The following is a 19,227-nucleotide window of genomic DNA, read 5'->3' as shown; positions in this document are numbered from 1 at the left end:
TGGTTCACTCATTCGTGCCCGGCATGAATCTAGCTGTCATTCAGAACTTTACATGGAATTGCAAGTCAAGCTTAAATTGAAAGTCTCTTGAACTTTATTTGGTTTGACTTCACTGGTTTTCTTTAAAGTTTGCATTGATTTATGATACTTTATTTTTTTAACCTCCTTTTGCTCTTAAAGAGGGGGATAGTGGTGATGCTGTATTTTGCTTTATCATGTCCTCTCTATGGCAGTAAAGATAAAAATATCACCAAATTCTGCTCTCTGCTCTGCTGGCAGAGGTTGTATTTCCCAATCTCCGGTTATCTGGAAACGAAATGCATAGATGGAAGAACTGGAGAAACATTTCTTTTTCTGAACCTTCCTGCCTCTTTTTATCTGTGGTAAATACGACTACAATTTTTTGTGCATGTGGATATAGAATTTGAATCAATAAAGCAACATTGCAATGGTTTTAAGGCTTCTACATATTCATATTACAAACCAGTGGTAGTATTATCCAATTTTGTAACCTGAGTACACATGCACAAAATATTTGAAATCCAACCATAGACTTGCCTTGCCTGTAAGTAAACCTTTGTCAAGAAACCCTCTTCTTTATAGTTGTTTCCCTACTTGACTGCCTGCTCAGCACAAAGTCACACCATATGCATCTCTATCAAGTAGACACTTTACAATTTCCTAAAAGTCTCGGCTAGAAAGATCGACAGAAGGTATGGAAAGAGAGGATAACTGTGTAGACTGGGATCCAGTTGTCTTTGTCCCTTGCTATCTCTGTCACCTTGAATGTGATGTATAAAAGGGCCTTGGCTGTCAGACATAGCCAGGAGCTAGTGTCAATGGTGCTGAGTACATTCATAGATTGTCTGACTTAAAGGACAGAATCTTTTGAAAGGAGGAAAGAGATCAAAGCAAACCATCCGCAGACTGAACAAGATAGGAGGCTGAGATATAGAGGGTCTGTAACAACATTATCGAGGCATGCATTTCCTATCCCTGAAAACATTCATTTCCTTCTTTTGATATATCAAATTATTACAGTGGGAGTTTTTTTTGGATATTATATATAATGAAGATTCCTGCAATAAACAGATTCTATGTGTTGGGATCTCTCTAGGGTGTAATAATGGTAGTGTACCATATTCAGTTTTATCAAATCAACCCCATAGAGTGAAATATGATACTTGTTCATGTAGAAGTAGAAAGTTATATAGAATTGGATGATTATTATGTATCAAACTGAATATCCTGTCCAAGTGCTTCGGTGATTTTCTTTTCAATAATATGATTTTACTTCCATACATGTATATTTTCCTTTTGAAATTATATGGTTAATCACATAGAAAATAATAGATTGTGCAAATCAGAAAGAGAGTCAAGAGTCACATAATATTATTATCTTTTTAATTTTCAACGCAAGTACACAGTGAATGATATAGAAAAACTGCAGACATACAGTCTTTTGTGGATGTAAGCCCAATGTACATATATGAATGTAACATTCAGCATTATAAACATTATCAATTCAGTCTATGTTTCACATTCCCAATCAAACCTTAAACCGCTGCACCCTATTCTCATTGCCACCTGCCACTGAGCACACTGCAGCATTACTATCTCTCTTTCCTTCAGCAGGTGAAATAGCTGGGGGATTCTCTATCCTCTTTTACTGGCACTCAATCAATTCAAGGCTCTGTATGTGCTCACAGTAACAATTTTGACTCCAGGGTAATTGAGCTTTAATGAAGTTTAAGAAGAAAAGTTTTAAGGGCAAGGCTGACAAAATGTTTGCCTGTGTCTCCTATTGATTTTTGAGTCTTCTGTCACCTCTCAGAGAGAGAAAGAGAGAGAACACAAAGTCAATGAGAAACATGTGAGGAAAGTTACACTTCTTCTTGAATGTGGCCAGACCAGTAACTCTTGCAGATACTCACCATAATACATATTCAGCAAATGCTCAGTGGAAAAAAAAAGGATCGACTTACCTTGGGCATTGTCAAGGAAACAAGGTTGATAGATACAGCATAGATATTAGGGAGAGAGAGAGAGAGAGAAATGGAAATATGAAGAGATACAGAAATTCATGGGGAAAAAGGGGGGAGATTTACATGTAGGAGATTTAAAGTAAGAAAACTATTCAGGAAAATGGAATTAAAATATTCATAATTGATATAAAATGTCTACATCTGCTGCTAGATTTTGGAAGAAAGTTTCCATTTTGAACAATATTGTTCTGCCTATTATCATATAATCATCAATATTCATAGTGCACAGTAGATGTATGGTAGACAAGATATATTGAATGTATATCTCTGTCAATCTATCTCTTAATTCATCTGCCCAGCTATATTTTTCTATCTGCACATAATAATAATAATAATAATAATACTTGTTTTGGATATAAACTCCAAATTTTATTGTCCAAGAATGGAAATTCTTTTTGCCCAATTTATCGTGGGCCTGGCAGCCACTGAGCAGCGCCAGATCGACGTTGCTCTAACCTTTTCAACTGTTGAACGGCAAACAAGGTAGCAGCAACTCCCATCTTTTAACGTCTTTTGGTATGACGCGGCCGGGGTTTGAACCCACGACCTCCCGATTGTGAGGGCAGCCGCTCTACTCAATGAGCCAACACATCGGTAATGAACAAGACTGCAATTATGCTTGGTGAATGAACAGAGTTACATCAATTTTGAGAAGAGAAAGAGAAACATGGAACAGAAGTCCTACCTTTGGTTGGATTAGAATTAGCTCACTAAGACCCCGTTTACAGTGAGTGAAAGGGCGGCTGAGCCCGGCCTTCATTTCACTGTAAACGTGCAAAAGGCCAAATGCGGTACTAAAATCGGCCGCGCATTTGGCCAAGCTCTGGCCTTTTCTCACTGTAAACGCAAACTGGGCCAAATGCGGTACCAAATCGCGACGGGCGCCCTCCCAATAATAGCGTTTGTTTACAAGCAGAGCACCACTACGACAAAATATTGAAAGGTTTGAATTAAGAGCCCGGGCCGAGCCCGGCACTGTAAACGGACAGAATTGTGGGGCTGAGTACCGCAATTGAGGCCTGGCTCGGCCGCGGCTTGGCCCGGGCTTGGCCCGGGCTTGGCCCTTCCCTGCACTGTAAACGGGGTCCAAGTAATATTTTCCTTTAAGTCGTAGTGGTATAATTATTTTTATGAAATTTGTACATGAAATTATTCCTTTTATGTCAATGTTTATTGTATATCTGTGCAATTTGACCTTTAGTCACCAGTCAGATTATGATAAAAGCACTTTTCAATTCAATTCAATTCAATTCAGTTCAATTCAATTCAATTCAGGTCGATTCAATTCAATTCAATTCAATTCAATTCAATTCAGTTCAATTCAGTTCAGTTCAATTCAATTCAATTCAATTCAATTCAATTCAATTCAATTCAATTCAATTCAATTCAATTCAATTCAATTCAATATTGAAAGTGAATGTCACATCTTTAATACACCATTTTCCTTTCTGTTACCCTGGCAGTATTTCGTCAGGGAGATCTTGGCATCAATTGGTATGCAGTCTTGAGTGGGTCACTTGAAGTCCAGGTGAGGGAGACATGTAATGACAAGGTGAGTTGTTTCCCCTGCTTTATTGTGTGACAGAATTGCATGAAAAGTGTTAATTAACAGCACCTTGCTGAGTCACTCTGCTCATCAAATGTAATTGCTTCATGAGAGTCTACATATTCCTTTTTGATGTTTTTTTGAGATGTTCCTGTGAATTGAAAAATTCAGAAATGCAAATTCTTCCTGAATAGAATTTTTTTTTCTGAAAAAAGAATCTAGGTCTTGTGAAATAACATTAGTTCTGCATTTTTATAGATGTTCTGGAATGTGTGTAATATTGATATATCAGTCAGGTTTAAATGCAACTATTAAAGCAATGGTACTGTTCCTGTTTGTGTGGCGTATCAGAATGTTATTTGGTAGTATGAATGGTGGCTAACCCATGTATTTGCTCCCTTTAAATGTTACCTAACTCCCATCTTTGCATTTTGTTGTCTGCTCATTTCTACTTATCTTCTTTTAGTTTCCTTTCTTTTATCTTGTGTTCACTGAAATAAAGAGATATATATGGAACTTGTCTCTCCTTTTGTTTTGTACAATGCAGCTTGTGTTTATGCAATTTTTTAACGCTCTGTTTGAATGATCATTCTACTACTAGAAGTACCGGTACTAGTACATTTTCTCCTGATTCTTTGTAGTGTTTTTTTTTCTTGTACACATGTACTTGTCATGATATGTATGCTGTTGTTATTATTGGAAATGATGGGAATCAAATGCACTGTAAACTTGAACCACTTTTCTGTAACCCAATTGAGTAAAAATTATTATTATGCAAAAATGGAAGACATCAAAATGTAATTTAGTTAGTGAGAATGAAACCTTATACATGATTGGTTACAGGTTGGTTTGTGGTGATATAGATTGCTTCTTGTTTGCCAGTGTCAAATTCAAGTAGTTTTTTTTATTGTGGCTTTGGACATAACATTTCTCTTAGCAATATGATACTTTAAAGAAAATCAAATTTGCCAATTCGTATCTATATAATGTCAAGTTTGGTTTCATCCAGAAAACAGGAACGTAATAAAGATTCTTCCTTGGTTTTCCTCATCTTCTGTACGTGATTTTAAAAGGAGGACAGGCCGTCATTCCTAGCTTGTTATTCATCACAAATATTGATATCTTGGCAGATATTTGAGAGTTGTCACGATTCATTGTATGACATCTGATTCTCAGTCAGTCGAGATTGTTGTTAGCCTTTGTGTTTTAATGTTGTTGCTTTTTTCTATAATTCCAACCTGTTTGGATCATCTAGTTTATACTTTTAAATTTTCTTTCCACCTTTGTATTATAAGACTACAAGTAATTAGTAGAGTCATCCATTTAAACAAAGGATTCTGTTTTTACTAAGTCATACGGGAACTCTGTAACACAGGACTTGACATATCTTTTCGTTATGCTGAATATGATTTACAGATGAAGGTTGTATAGAAGAGGTAGGAGACCTTTAACATTCACCGTGACGTTATCCCTCCCTAAATTGAGTAACCTGAGTTTTGTGGTGTGAGCGGTATTATCACCTCCCACTTCAGTAGCCAAATTGATGCTGGAGTTTCCTGTTCGGTAATCCAGGTTGGTGCACAAGGAACGAGAGTTATAAATCATCCTCTCAGACTGACAGCGTTACCATGGAAACCTGGTTGATGGAGAGCAGACAGAGAGGTTGTTTATGAGGAGGTTGTCATGGTTATGGATGCAGATAAGGGTATCAGAATGATGCCAAGAATTGTCTACTTAGAATGAAAGGGAGAAGGGCTTAAGTAGAGGCAAGAAAGTGGGCGACAATGGGAAGAAAAAAAAAAGGTTGAAGAAATAAAGTTGTCTGTGAATCGATACAGTGCAAGCTGGTCTGAAAACCACATCTTTCTCAATCAGGGGCTTTATCTTCTGTCTGCCATGCATTAGTATGATCAAGATAAATATCAGTATTGAGTTGGTGCAACTGTGAAATATTATCTTATCTGTTGTATTTGGCCATATTGTGTAAAGATACTGTAAAACGAGAAATGTTCGCGTGCATTTGAATTTCGTGAATTTTGCGAGCGCCAAGATTCGCGAAATTAAAATGCACGCGAAATTTCTTATCTACACTATATGCATTGAACGCAAGAGGCAATTCGCGAAAATTTCTTGCCACGAAAAAGGCCGTCGGCTCCAATTCGCGAAAATTTCGTGCCGCGAATATATCATGTTTTACAGTACCCTGCCAATGTCAGAGTACGGTGTTGTGCATATATGGGTCAGAATTTTGAACGATGTACAATTGAGCCAAAACAAGGCAAAATTTAAAAAGTAGGAAATTCTCCAAATCATTCATCTTACCTGAAAGAGTATAACTCAAGCTTTAATATGAACCCAATTATACTAGGATTTTCCCAGAGGAACAAGTTTTTATTCACCGCTGAAGTTTACCATGTCCAGAGCAGCGAACGTCCGTGAGGAATAGTACTGCACATACATTTGAATACCATTTAACATAGTTTCCAAAGATCTGATTCAGTTCAAAATCCTAACGAAATATCTTAAGGGATATGTGTACGTGATTGCAGAATATTAAGCTTGTACTCTTAACCTGTATGTAATGGTAGACAACTGATGATTTAACTAAATTCGTCATTTCTGTGGAAATATTGCTCTTCCGCTAAACACTTTCTTAACTTTACGCGCATTTTACAGAAACTCAATATTTTCACCTCTTATTTCACTATCCCATACTTTAATCCTCACTCCCAAATAATAATATACCTTTTTAAGATGTATCTCATCTGGGCAGTCTCTATAACCCAACAAACATAGCATAGTTTTCATCACGGAGGTTCGCATGTAGCTCACGGACGTTCGGAACAAACAAGATATTGAACAATGCAGCTCTCTTGAGTTGGAAACGCATTCTACTCACAACAGACAGCAATTTCATGTCGAGAACAAACTCCTCTGCAAAATCCTGAATAGATATGACCAATTCTCAATTATATAAGCTTGCTTATCTTCTCATACTGAGGAATCAAAGAAAACAAATTTTCCATCTCTCGTAAATGAACGTACAAACGTACGTGTAATCTCAGTGACGTAGTCCATCCTTGAGAACGAATATATTTATCAAAATGTCGTTATCATGAAGTAAATATTCAGGTCCTAAACTTGTTATATAAAGTCTACAATGCAAAATTTGCTTTTTATATAACGAACATGGTCACAGCTAAAATTATGACAAAGAATTAATATAGAAAAACAGAAGAAATGTGCTCCGTTATAGAAATACGAAGTTTAGCTGGGGAGGGCAAACGAATAAGTTAGGAAGAAATCCCTCTGTGTTTGCTTCTTGTGTTACACACTGTTACCGAGGAGAATTTGTGTTATCATATTAGTCAGAAATGATAATAGGTTCGATACTGCGAAGTTTCGTCATAACAAGACACAATAAGTCCATATAACTTGGATGGATGTTTGTGACTTCGATATTATACAATATGGTTTGTTATAACAAACCTTTTGTAGCGCGTCATTTCGGAGGCTCGTTATTCATACAGTTTGTCAATACGAAAATTGATAGAGTTCGTATGATTATGAAGCTTTTTTATTCGGTAAATGATAGGAATCTCCGAAGGTTAATCGAAGGGCTTATTAATTGGAACATGAAAAATTATGTTCGCTTATCCAAATGTGGAGAAACAAGTTAACAACTAAAATCCTCCAATTTCAAAACCTCATAATAACCGTTTTCACCTAAACGAATATCAGGCCCATTCCACTTTTAGAAGAACGGACCTAAAATAATGATCCTTAATATCTATTTTTCGAAGAACATTTCTAATAACAAACCTCCTGAATTAACTACAATTTTTTTTTTTTCATTTTGGAATAACAAACCTTTGGACATCGGAGTAACGAATCTTTGGAAGAGCGAACGTATCAAAGTGCAACCATAAACCTATTCTTAATCATTACTTTTTTTAACATGTGTTTTCAAAGTAAGCACAAAAGCACGAACAAATTGACGATCTCTCTATCTCTTAAATGTAAAATGAAAAAAAAAAATCTTGGAAAAAATTACAAATGAATATTGCTTTTCATTGATGAGTATAAAACAACACCATGTGATGATAAGCGGAGGATTTGTGTGTTTTCATCAGACAATAATTGTATACTGCATGATTTTTGTTCGCTTGTGACGGCATTTCGATGAATAAAAAACATAAACAAACAAAAACTTCTCCAGAGGAATTTGGTATAACGGGAGTGCTCTGGCATTCTTTTCTCTGTGTGTTGGAGCTCGATCCTCTCTCTGTTTCTCAGTCATTTTCATTCAACTGCTTCCACGTCCTTTTGAAACTTTTCCGTTTCTTATTCAACACATGCTCATTACAGACTTCTTCCGTCATTATCATGAATGTGATTGCGTAGCACTTTTTGGATTTGTTTTGGTTTGTTTTGTTTTGTTTTTGTTTTCTGTTTGGTCGCAGCATGTTCAGGCTATTGAAGGAATGAGAGAAAAATCGTCATGAAGAGAAAAATGAGAATGAATTAAGGCATTTAATATCATGACAATTACAGCGAACGTCCGTTATGGAGACCAAAACTGGATGTGTTCTGTTTGAGACGGCAACTACCATACTGAAAAGATAAACACTTAGAGCACCTGTGACTAAAAAGTGGCACTGATCTTCTTTCTCCTACTATGTAATCCATTGACTTATTCAACCAACGAACATCCGTGAAAAAAACGTTTTCCGTTTGTTATTACAGGTAAATTGAGTGCTGAACGCTATTCACTTTCGGGTATGAGCGGCTCGGTGATTTGGTAATATTTTCAACTAACATTAATCTTATGTGCAGTGATATATTTGTAATTGTCAGAAATTTCTTTCTCGGACAGAACGTCCGTGTGCGAAACTTTCAGAACCTGTAGCAGTACAAATTGTCTCCAGAACCTCATTAGAAAGAAATTTAAACGCACAGAAATTACAGATTACGCAAAATTCCATTTTCCTATAACTTTGTTTTAAGTGTTTAGCTGTTTTTGTATAATTAGAGGGAAAACAAGCGTAAAATTGTGAGTAAATTTTCAATTGTTTGTTCATCATGATCACATAACGCCTTAAAAATTCCGAAACTACTGCTCTAAACTCATTGTTTACTTTGTAAAACTTTATTTGTCGCTATTCGAGCCAAAAATTGTAAAGAATACAGGACACTTTCGGGACAAGTTATCCCTATTGGAGGGATTGCATACGTCACGGACGTTCTCTGGAATTATCACGGACGTTCGTTCTACTACTAGGGTCATGTTCCAGGACGGATAACTAATCGGCAGAGAGTACCTAGCCTTCCTAACTCTTTCAAAAATTTGAAAAGGTATTGTCAATGCAAATTATAAGAAATTTGACATCCTTACAACATATGTATTGCTCAGAGGGGGATCAGGAGGTGAATTTTCAGAGAAAATATTAATTATTTGCTTGGTTTTTGGTGAATTGCATGGTCCAAAAACTGCGGACGAACCTCAGTCCGCTCCAAAAATGGCATGCAGCTCCTCGGCTAGAGAGCCAAAGGTAAAATGCACCTTCGCCATCAAAGCAAGATGGTGTCTCACTCGAAAACGTTTTAATCATCACGGACGTTCTTTTTTTTCTTGGAGGTTCGTCTAAAAATACAATTATGGTTCTTATTTGACAAAGGATGGACAGAAACTCAAAACAAACATATTATCGTGTTGCTAGATCTTAGTTGATTACGACTCAAAACAATATCGCCAATAACGTTTCATGGGCTACGATCTTTATTAGAAAATAGCGGAAGCACGTCCGTGACGAAAACTGAGTATAATTTTGCATAAAAGAATATTACGTCCCATGTACAGCCAGCAGACGTACAATTTTTGCAGGATATGTTCATTAGGTGGAACACCAAATTTTCGTATACGTTACAGTTGGGACAACAAAGTAGAATTTGCAGCAGCGATAGAAATAAAAGCATCACGGACGTTCGTCTGTTTAGGACTTTGATATTTCAATTGTTCTCTGTAATTTTATACGAGCTAATAAAGTTCTTATAATTTTGTGGTATATACCCATGATATGTCAGATCCAGAACATGGTCAGTTATTAGATGCCACGTAAGATTAAAAATGCACACCATTAGTTTGAAAAACAAAAATTATTGTGAAAATAGCGTTTTTACCATATTTTTACGCTTTAAGTCCTTGTGAAATGAAAAATATCAGGCAAAAGTCAACCAAACCATATATTTCCTGAAAGGAAATTTACCAATCTTTGAGATGACATGAAAAAATCTGGTTTCTTAGATCATCCTGGTGTGTTCTAAGGGAAAGAATGTCATAAGGTACGAAAATTGGCAATTGTACATCGTTCAAAATTCTGACCCATATACATCTGCATACTTACCTCTAGAGCTAGGTAATCCTGTTTCCAAATTTCATGTTTGTTTGTTTGTGTGTTTGAAATGACTAAAGCTAGCCCAGGGCTTTAAAGATGTGAGCACAACGAAATATAGCCACAATATGATGACAATTGCATGAAGTATTTCTCCCATTTGCCCAAATTCGCATTTGTGCAAAGGCTAAGTACTTTTTAACAACCCAGAGCCTATTCACCTTGCTTGCACCAAGCAAGTGAGCACTTGGATTTGTAGCACCCTTCTAAAGAGAAAATGAGCGGTGTAAAGAAGTGGCTTTAGGTGGGTAAGAGGACTCCCAAAGTTGGAAAGGGACGATATCCACTGAATATTGCATTGATCCATCTTCCCCTCTTGGTCAACGCTAGAGAGCACATTTTAATACTGCATTGATTTATCACTTCCCCATGTAAATTGGACAACACATTTTTAGTTCGGCATCAATTTATCTTCCCCTGTGGTAGAGATAGATTACAGATTTTTACCCACAGCATTGATCCTCTCCTTTTGTGCCGCTCACGTTACAAATCATTGCACTGAGAGTGGTAAAGAAGAAAGTCATGTCTGTTTTCTACTGTCATTGCCAGCCAGTGAGAAGCCACAATCCACTCCGCCTTACCTCCAATTGACCTTCTTAAAGCTGGGTGAGCAGGTGTTTTGGAAGCACTTCACTTCTCTCAGATTAACTGATTGGCTTTCATCTTAAATTATAGAAAAAAAAGACATGTTCTTCAGTTCAGTTCTGAATTTTCCATGAAAATCATACATAATTTATGATACATTTGATGTTTAATTTACTGCTTTTTTAACTAGTGAGAGATAATAATAATCAAAGACTTGAAATCTGATCCCTAGAAAGAAACAACAACAACACAGTGTGCTGAAGGAAGATATAGGTCTCATTGTTTTTGTGAATGTGATTATTTTTTGCATAATGACACCATTTTCACACTTGAACATTTTCTATTTCATACAGATTTTCCATATTGAAAACTTCAGATCATCTGTGTAACTGTGCTTGTGCGTGGAAGCTACAACACATAGAATTGGTGAAAATTAAATCTACACATCTTTCCATAAGATCTGTCTTAACTTTTAACTGTTGAAAGTGGTAAAATCTGGGTTCCCAGATTCTGGAAGTGTACACTTCAGGGATTATTCATAAATGTGTATATCATATCAGTTTTGTAAGATTTGTAGCTGTCACTTTCGATCAGAAGTGTACCTTATGACTCAATATGTCAATGGCAATCTAAATTTTGCCAATTTGAGCATGTTTTGCCATCTTGCAAGTCTTCAGCATGGCATATCTCAGGAACAAAAGGTCGCACAAACTTGGAATGTGCTGCTCCAGAAAGCAGAGATTTTGCCCATTCATGTGATACGAAAATCAGTTCATTGGTTGAGTAGTCCTGACAGGCGAGAAGAGAAATGGAAAGAAGGAAATGCCTGCTCAGCAAGCTGTCTTTGACACTAGCATCAGTAATGATTCATTACTGTTGCTAATCAAATCATTTTGTCCTTTGCCTAACATTCAGAACATCATCATCATCATCATCACTTGAGCTATAAACACCTCAATAAACACAGCACCAACACTCCAGTTCACGGTTACGAGGCAAACACATTGCAGGGTGGAGGTAGTTCTCATACTAATTGGTAGCCGTACGTCCCAGCTCAACTGAGAAACAAAAAAAAAACAAAAAAACAAAAACAAAAACAGATATAGACCACTTCCAAAATAACAAACACTATACACTACCAAAATTTATGTTGGATGGCTGGGGAGCAGAGCCATGTTTACCCCCCCTCCAACTTCTGGTTTCATGTTACAAGTATTAATTTGCAGAGTAAATGTCAACTACATGTTGTTTGCCTCCCAATTAACTTCCATTCTAAGTTTGAGCCCATAGAAACACTACTAAAACTATAGGCAGAGTTTTAGTGAGATGAATCTAACTGTACTTTTGTTCTCTCACAGGAAGAAAAAAATGCCAAAAAATACACTCATGCATGCATAAACAACATGAGCAGATCTGTTATCATGTTACAAGCTCCTTGTTTCAGCCAAGTACTAGGTAGTGAAACTACAAATAGTTTTGTGTAGTGTCAACATGCATATACTCTAAAACCAGAAATATTAGCAAATTCCCATTCAATGCCTATCGTGCTTACAAGAACTTTTGCCTGAATTCTAATTTGGGGATCTTGGCTTACAGAATCTGGGAAAATTTCATGCACTCAAGAATTTCTGGTTTTACAGTTTCTTCAGGGCAGTTATTGACAGAGCTAGTTTTGCATATCAGTGAAGCAAATATCGTACTGCCATAATGTTGGCTGAGCCATTTTTTCTTGAACAATTATCGGCATAGTAAATGTCGGCATAGCAAATTTCTTGGAGTGTTTGTGGCATTTTTATGAGCAATTGTTGGTGGAGCATATTGGCTGGTGGAGCATGTATGCTATGGATCTGTGCTGCATAGCTGCAAATTGAATGTAAGCCACTGGCCGACTCTTAAAGGGAAGGTAAACCCAAAGAGCAATGTGGATTGAGTAAAACCAGCAACATTAGTAGAACACATCAGTGAAAGTTTGAGGAAAATCGGACAATCGATGCAAAAGTTATGAACTTTTAAAGTTTTGGTGTTGGAACCGCTGGATGAGGAGACTACTAGAGGTTATGACGTATGAGAGGACAACAATACAAAGAAAATATAAAGGAAATTCAACAAAAATTTATTTTTCTAGCATTATGAAAGAGCACTTGACTAACCGCTTTCAGGAAGCAGGGGGAATAATTGCTACCGTTAACATATGTCAGTATCAAGTTGACAGAATTTTTTAATTTTAATGAAAAATGGATTTTTGTAGAATTTTCTTTATAATTTTCCTTTGTATTGTTGTCCACTCATACATCATAACTTCTGGTAGTCTCCTCTTCCAGCGGTTCCAACACCAAAACTTTAAAAATTCATAACTTTTGCATCAATTGTCCGATTTTCTTCAAACTTTCACTGATGTGTTCTACTAATGTTGCTGCTTTCACTCAATCCACATTGCTCTTAGGGTTTATCTTCCCTTTAAACTCCCATGGCATTATTGGTGTCATATGAATTGGTCTCTTTGCACATTTCCAAACATTGTTGTTTTTCTCTGCTTTGTTGTGATGATATTTCCAGTGATGATATTTCCAGCTATGACCTTGCTATTGCCTTGTAGCACTCTATACATCCTCCATGTGCGGAGATTGCTTCCGGGGCTGTGGTTTGCGGCACGTACAGAACTGTTTGTGCTAATCATCTATCACTGGTATGTTGCCTGGAGCAAAATGGAGAGGGAATCATGGCCATCAGAATGCCAGGGTATTGAACCTGATTAGCACCTGGCTACAAGCAATTTAGACTGGAGTACTCTACCAACACCTGTAGGTATTGGTGGAATTAGATGCACATGGAACAGAATTAATTGTATTGGTTTGTTAATATTTATTCCATTCAAAATTCAAATATCTATGAGAGTAATGCCATGAGCATTCCAAAACAGAAATTCTCTATCATCACATTTCTGTGGAAGAAATTATGCAGAGAACTGTAATTCTGACTCCTTTGATATATATTACATGCAAACAAAAAGGAGATGGATATTGATTGAAACTCAGAGATGTATTTTATCTAACTGGAACTGTAATGTGAATCTCCCTATTAAATGAAAGTATGAGAACTTTGCGTGAATGCCCATATAGGGACGTAGAGGAAAATAACTCTGGTAATACCCTGGTGAGACCCTCTCCTGGCAGTCAGCAACCCATCCTATGTTAGATCTAATAACTCATAACATAATACACAGAGACTCCAACTCTCCCGTTTTCGACGGGAGATCTCCCGCCGAAAACCCATTTTTGCAAAATATCCCGTTCTCCCGCTTGAGATTTAATTTCTCCCGCCCTGGCTCTATGTCTCCTGTTGGAAAGGATATATTACTTATTGCTATCGTATGTGGAAAAAATAAGCCTTATAGATAGCACCAGAGAGCATGGTACCCTAGGAACTTCGCACTTCGCACACATCAACTTGGAGTCTCCAGTTTGCTAGGGGTTTCAGGCGGGAGAATCTCCAGATCAGAAGGTGCTTTGGGTTGGAGTCTCTGAATACAGTTGAACCTCTCTTTAGTATATCCGGCCTCCCTTTATCTGGATCTCTATTATACGGACGCAATCTTGCCGTGATTTTTTAAAAATAATTACGGGAGGAAAGGGGGATTCCCAACTCTTTGAGAACTCCTACACAAACACACATGAATTACATGTTACTTCCAACATGATTAACATACATTACATCAAATTTCCTTCCAAATTGCTTACCTTCAGACATTTTAACATCCCCAAACATCCCGAAATCATCGCAAGAACATGGACAGATTATGCGCTCGAGTCCTCTCATATCGCATTGCCACATATAGGTCCATACACAGCCGTCGATATGACTAGATAGACATGCATTGTTTCGGGTCATTGGCTCAGCAACGAATGGAATTGAACAATTTATAAAAGAAAATGATTTCATTCTTGCAAACACGAACCTCTATTATGGGGTCTGTTATTGAGTGTAACAATGAAAAGGTTGCAGTATACACATTACTACATGTGGTACTACAATGGGCTACATCAGTACATATGTATTAAGCATTGAGTCTCCCGTATCCGGCCAAATCCCTTATCCGGATGAGCCCCGGTCCCGACTTGTCCGGATACGAGAGGTTCAACTGTAGATTTACAACTCCACTGCAAAGCTAAATGCAGGGGGCAATGACCTAGCAAAGAAATGTTATTAGAAAAAACTTGACTTTTTTGATGTACCATTCACACTGAACCCCCCTCAAACTCAGAAGCCTTTATTTCTTTTTAAAAGGAATATGCATGTGTGAGAACCCCTCCCCCCCAATATTCAGGGTTTTTGGTAAGTACAGGGGTAGTGCCTATATGCACAATTTGTCACTGGTTTTGAGTGTATGCAGGTGGGCTGGAGAGCCATGATGGGAGTGATTGTCACATGACCAAAAAGAAGAGTAAAACTGGCATGCCAGGGAGCACGCATTTTGCGCTGTTAAAAAAATGTAATAAACTGCTGAGTTTAAAAAACTTCTCTTCTTAGGTATTCAAAATATTTTTGTCTTTGTTTTTGCTCTCATACCAGTTTATGCCTAGCAACTTCTGACAAAAAACTGGACTGTGAAAAAAAAAATGGTTTATTATACTTGCAGAATAACCATGGATGAAGCAGGGATTGATACAAATAGCAAAGAATTCTGTTTTAGTGTTTGTGTTTTGTTTTGTGTTTCCACTTTCATGAATTTTATATCACTGTTGTTGTTTTTTCTTAAATAATGGTAGATGCAGAAAATTCATAAATAATTAATTGATGACTCCCAGTGAAAATCTCCATATTTATCCTGAGAGAGCATGACTATGAGGACTATCAAAAGAAACATATGGCATGCTGATTAGTCCGTCAAATCTGTGCTAGAGGTTTCCCTAGCTTAAAGGGATTGTGTAGTATTGGTGGAGATGGGAATAGGGCTTTTAACTTTTTGTGAGATACCAAGAAACCACTTATGAAATAGTACAAAGCATATCATTTTAAGAGGAATTCAAAGTTTATTAGATGAAAATCAGTTTTGGAATTGCTGAGACATCCAAAACAAAGTAGAATAAAGCAATCCTAATAAAAGTTGGGTCCCGCTTTTTATTAGGAATGCTCTTTTTTGGATATCTCGTTGAATCTCTCTTGGAATTACATGCTCTTTCATATTTCATGAGAGGTTTCTCATTATCTCACCAAAAAATATTAGAAACCTGAAGTTAGGTCTCAACCAAAACTATAGCTCCCTTTAATTTCAAATTGACCCCTTAGTCTTCAAGAGGTAGTGGCTTTTCTCAATATACCCTCTAAGGAAGCAGTAAACTAATAATTCACACAGTTTTGCATAGGTGTAGACACACTGATTGTGTGACATAAAGTTGAAGACTAGGACAAGACAGGGATCACATGAAATTGGCCAAGAGGCACATACCAAGTTTGAACATGCCACACCTTCTCTTTCTCTAAAATGACTTCAGTCTTTGAGTGAAAAGAATAACAAATAATCATGTTTGATATTCATATGTACAAGTAGAGGAGCTAAAGTGAGGAGTAGCAGATATTCTAATAATGACATGATGCTATTTTCCTCTACCTCTGCTTTAATGTGAAACATAACATTATTCATAGAAAAATACTTCTGTACAGAGATAATGAAAATATGAGAAGATCTTACGTAGAGTGGTCCTGAAAATCAGTGTTACAAGAAAACCACCTTCAAAGCTTTCATTCCAGTGCAAAGTGCAAAGAGCTAGGATAAGGTGAAATAATTTCATTGTGACCAATGGCTGGTATGCTCTTAGAATAGCAACAATGTTCATCCAGGCATAGTGCCAGGTGTCTGTCAAACAACCAATCAATGACCGTGCTGCTGATGGTTCCAAATCAGAGCGAGCTTTTACCTCTGCATTTTATCGGTTTGTCAATCGCAGTCACAAACACACATACTATTCTCATGGGTATCGTCGAAGCAGCTGCCTGACCGTAATCACTGCAGGAACTAAAGTGTATTAGTTTTACAGAGCTTTACTCCAGCAGAATGTTGATTCCCTTACATTTTCTCTGCCTTCCCTGTGGATATTACAATGATTTCTTTATGAGTTCAGATAAATGGTTATTTCTCCTCATTTGAACAAGGGTATTGTATTTCTCTTCCTGGAATCAATTTGTTACATCATCGGTATCATCGACGCGATGCATCATTTGTCTTTATTTATATGGTGTTGCATTACAGGCTGTGTTGCAAACATCATTTTCCCTCTTAAAGAATGTTATTCAGTAATTAACTTTTTCTTGTCAATATAGTTGATTATGATTTGCCTGTTAATGTGATCAGAATGAAGTTATCAGGGTTTCATGTGGGTGGACATTTATCCAGGTATCATTTCCTGTTTAAGCATAATTTGGTTTCAGAAATTTGGAATTTAGAACAAGACCTACACATATTTTCTCTAATTACATTCTCCTGAGTAAATGCAAAATATCCAAAACTACACTACCATATATACACAATCATTTGATATGCAGGAGACAGATATATTTTGATGATGACCAATTTCAGCAATCTGATTTTAAATGCCATATTGTTTCTGACTTTTGTCTCCTTTGGTTTTGGCAGGTTACTTACATACATGTGTATAAAGTGACAATGCATATAAGTGCATTGTTTGTATGCATTGTGGTTGAATAATTGTCGTCAATTGATGCTATATTGCTTGGTGACAATGAGTATGGAAATACAAGAAGCTTTAACTGCTCTTATTATTATGTTCATCTGAGAGGAGGTAAGTGTCCTGCCTGTGGGTTTATCCTAACATTGTTAATGTGACTACAGTGTAATGCATTCGAGGTTGACTGTGAAATGGTTTTGTTTATGACTAGGAGGTCTAGTTGAGTCCGCAGTGTCTACATAACCTTTGCATTTTCATGTTTTGTCCTTTTCTGTGTTTAGGAAGCAGCGACCGTGTGCAAGCTTGGACCTGGGGCTATGTTTGGAGAATCGGTTCTGGATGACACTCCACATCAAGCCACCGTGGTTACCAAGGAGCCCTGTGAGTTGATACGCATTGAACAGCAGGATTTGCGGCATCTGTGGGAGGTGAGGCAACCATCATCTTGTCTCCTCTATGGCTGCTAACCAGGAAATATGATGTTTGATGGGCATTACCTCGGTTGCTAGGCAACTGTAGCATCTAAACTGCATAATTTGCAGCATCATTATTTTTTTGTCTTGAAATTCCTGTTTGTTTGATTGAACCTTTGTTGCTACAGAATGGCTGATGAAGGGCAGAATTGTTATTTTAAGGTAAGAATGGTTAGATAAATTATGGGAAGAAAGATAGCAGTGATAGATATGTGGCAGATAGAAAGAGAAAGATGATGAGAAAGAGATACATGAATAGAAAGAGAGAGAGACGGTATAGGGAAAAATGAAGGGTTAAAAAATAGAAACTGCAATACAAATTTGATTTTGAACATTTCATTTCCCTTGTAATGAAATGGGGTTATGATTGTGTGTAAGTCTCTTGTTTCACATATCCTGCCCATTCCACTTATTTGTGTGATCAAGAGATGACGTGCATAGAGTTTGACATTATTTATTTCATCCTGCTGTTCAAATTTGCAGGGAGGAACAATCCATGTGTAATATCTCCACAGTCATACACTTGTTTAGTCTGTATTAAATTACTTGTGAGGAGGCAGAAGTGAAAATCATTTACTGTCAAGAATTCAATTGTGACAATCCAATGCCTGAGTCTGACATTTTAGTTGACAGTTCTATGAGTGTCTCTTCTATCTACACTATAAATGTCATGTGTAAGTGTGTAGAAAATTGTAATCAGCCGATTTCTTTACTCTCATGGAATTTTTTCATCACTTGTCAAAATGGAGAAGTGGGAAACAGGATTTGCAGTTTAAGTAAATCTTACATTTTTGAGACTTAAAGTGTATGAACTCTGCTGACTGATATTCCTTTAAATCATTGGTGTGATAAGAATTCTGGGGTGTTAAAGTGGCCATGTGGATGGAGGATGGAGCAAGTAAAGGGATCGTATAGTTTAGGTTGAGACCTAACTTCAGGTTTCAAAGATTTTTTTTAGTGAGACAATGAGAAACCTCTTCTGAAATGTGAAAGAGCATGTAATTTCAAGAGGAATTCAACATTTATTTGATGAAAATTGGTTTTGAAATGGCCGAGATACCCCAAACAGAGTGATCCTGATAAAAGGTGTTATCCACTCATTAATGCGATCGCTTTGTTGTACTTTGTTTTTGGATGTCTGAGCCATTCTAAAATTGATTTTCTTCAAATAATCTTTGAATTTCAATTAGGTATTTTCTATTCTATTTCATAAGTGGTTTCTAAATGTCTTGCAGAAAGATAAAAGCCCAATTCTCATCTCCACCAATACTATACCATTCCTTTAATAATGGGCCCAGGTAAGACCCGTGCCTGAAGTGTTTGTTCCCTGAGCAAGACATTTCTCATCATTGCCTAGTCCTCTGGAAGGGCTTTAACCCATTGAGGACAGGCTGATTTTGCTACTAAACGCATATCCCATAATACCTGCCCAAGTATATACTC

The 19,227-nt window shown here is 36.9% G+C and overlaps 1 protein-coding gene across 1 annotated transcript in view; it reads left to right on the top strand.

Annotated features, from left to right (window-relative positions):
* Positions 1–19,227, top strand: part of LOC139729288 (rap guanine nucleotide exchange factor 4-like) — a 143,867-nt gene that overhangs the window by 34,059 nt on the left and 90,581 nt on the right. Inside the window, exons 3-4 of the mRNA XM_071640215.1 lie at positions 3,509–3,597; positions 17,593–17,739. Coding sequence (XP_071496316.1) covers positions 3,509–3,597; positions 17,593–17,739 — 236 coding nt within the window. The remainder of the gene's footprint in view (positions 1–3,508; positions 3,598–17,592; positions 17,740–19,227) is intronic.

Source organism: Diadema antillarum, unplaced genomic scaffold, assembly GCF_040938485.1.
Source record: "Diadema antillarum isolate AM-2024a unplaced genomic scaffold, OU_Dant_1.0 seq00000233_RagTag, whole genome shotgun sequence".
In the NCBI taxonomy this organism is placed as follows: domain Eukaryota; kingdom Metazoa; phylum Echinodermata; class Echinoidea; order Diadematoida; family Diadematidae; genus Diadema; species Diadema antillarum.
The sequence above is the reverse complement of the archived record's forward strand: the minus strand, read 5'-3'. Positions and strand labels throughout refer to the sequence as shown.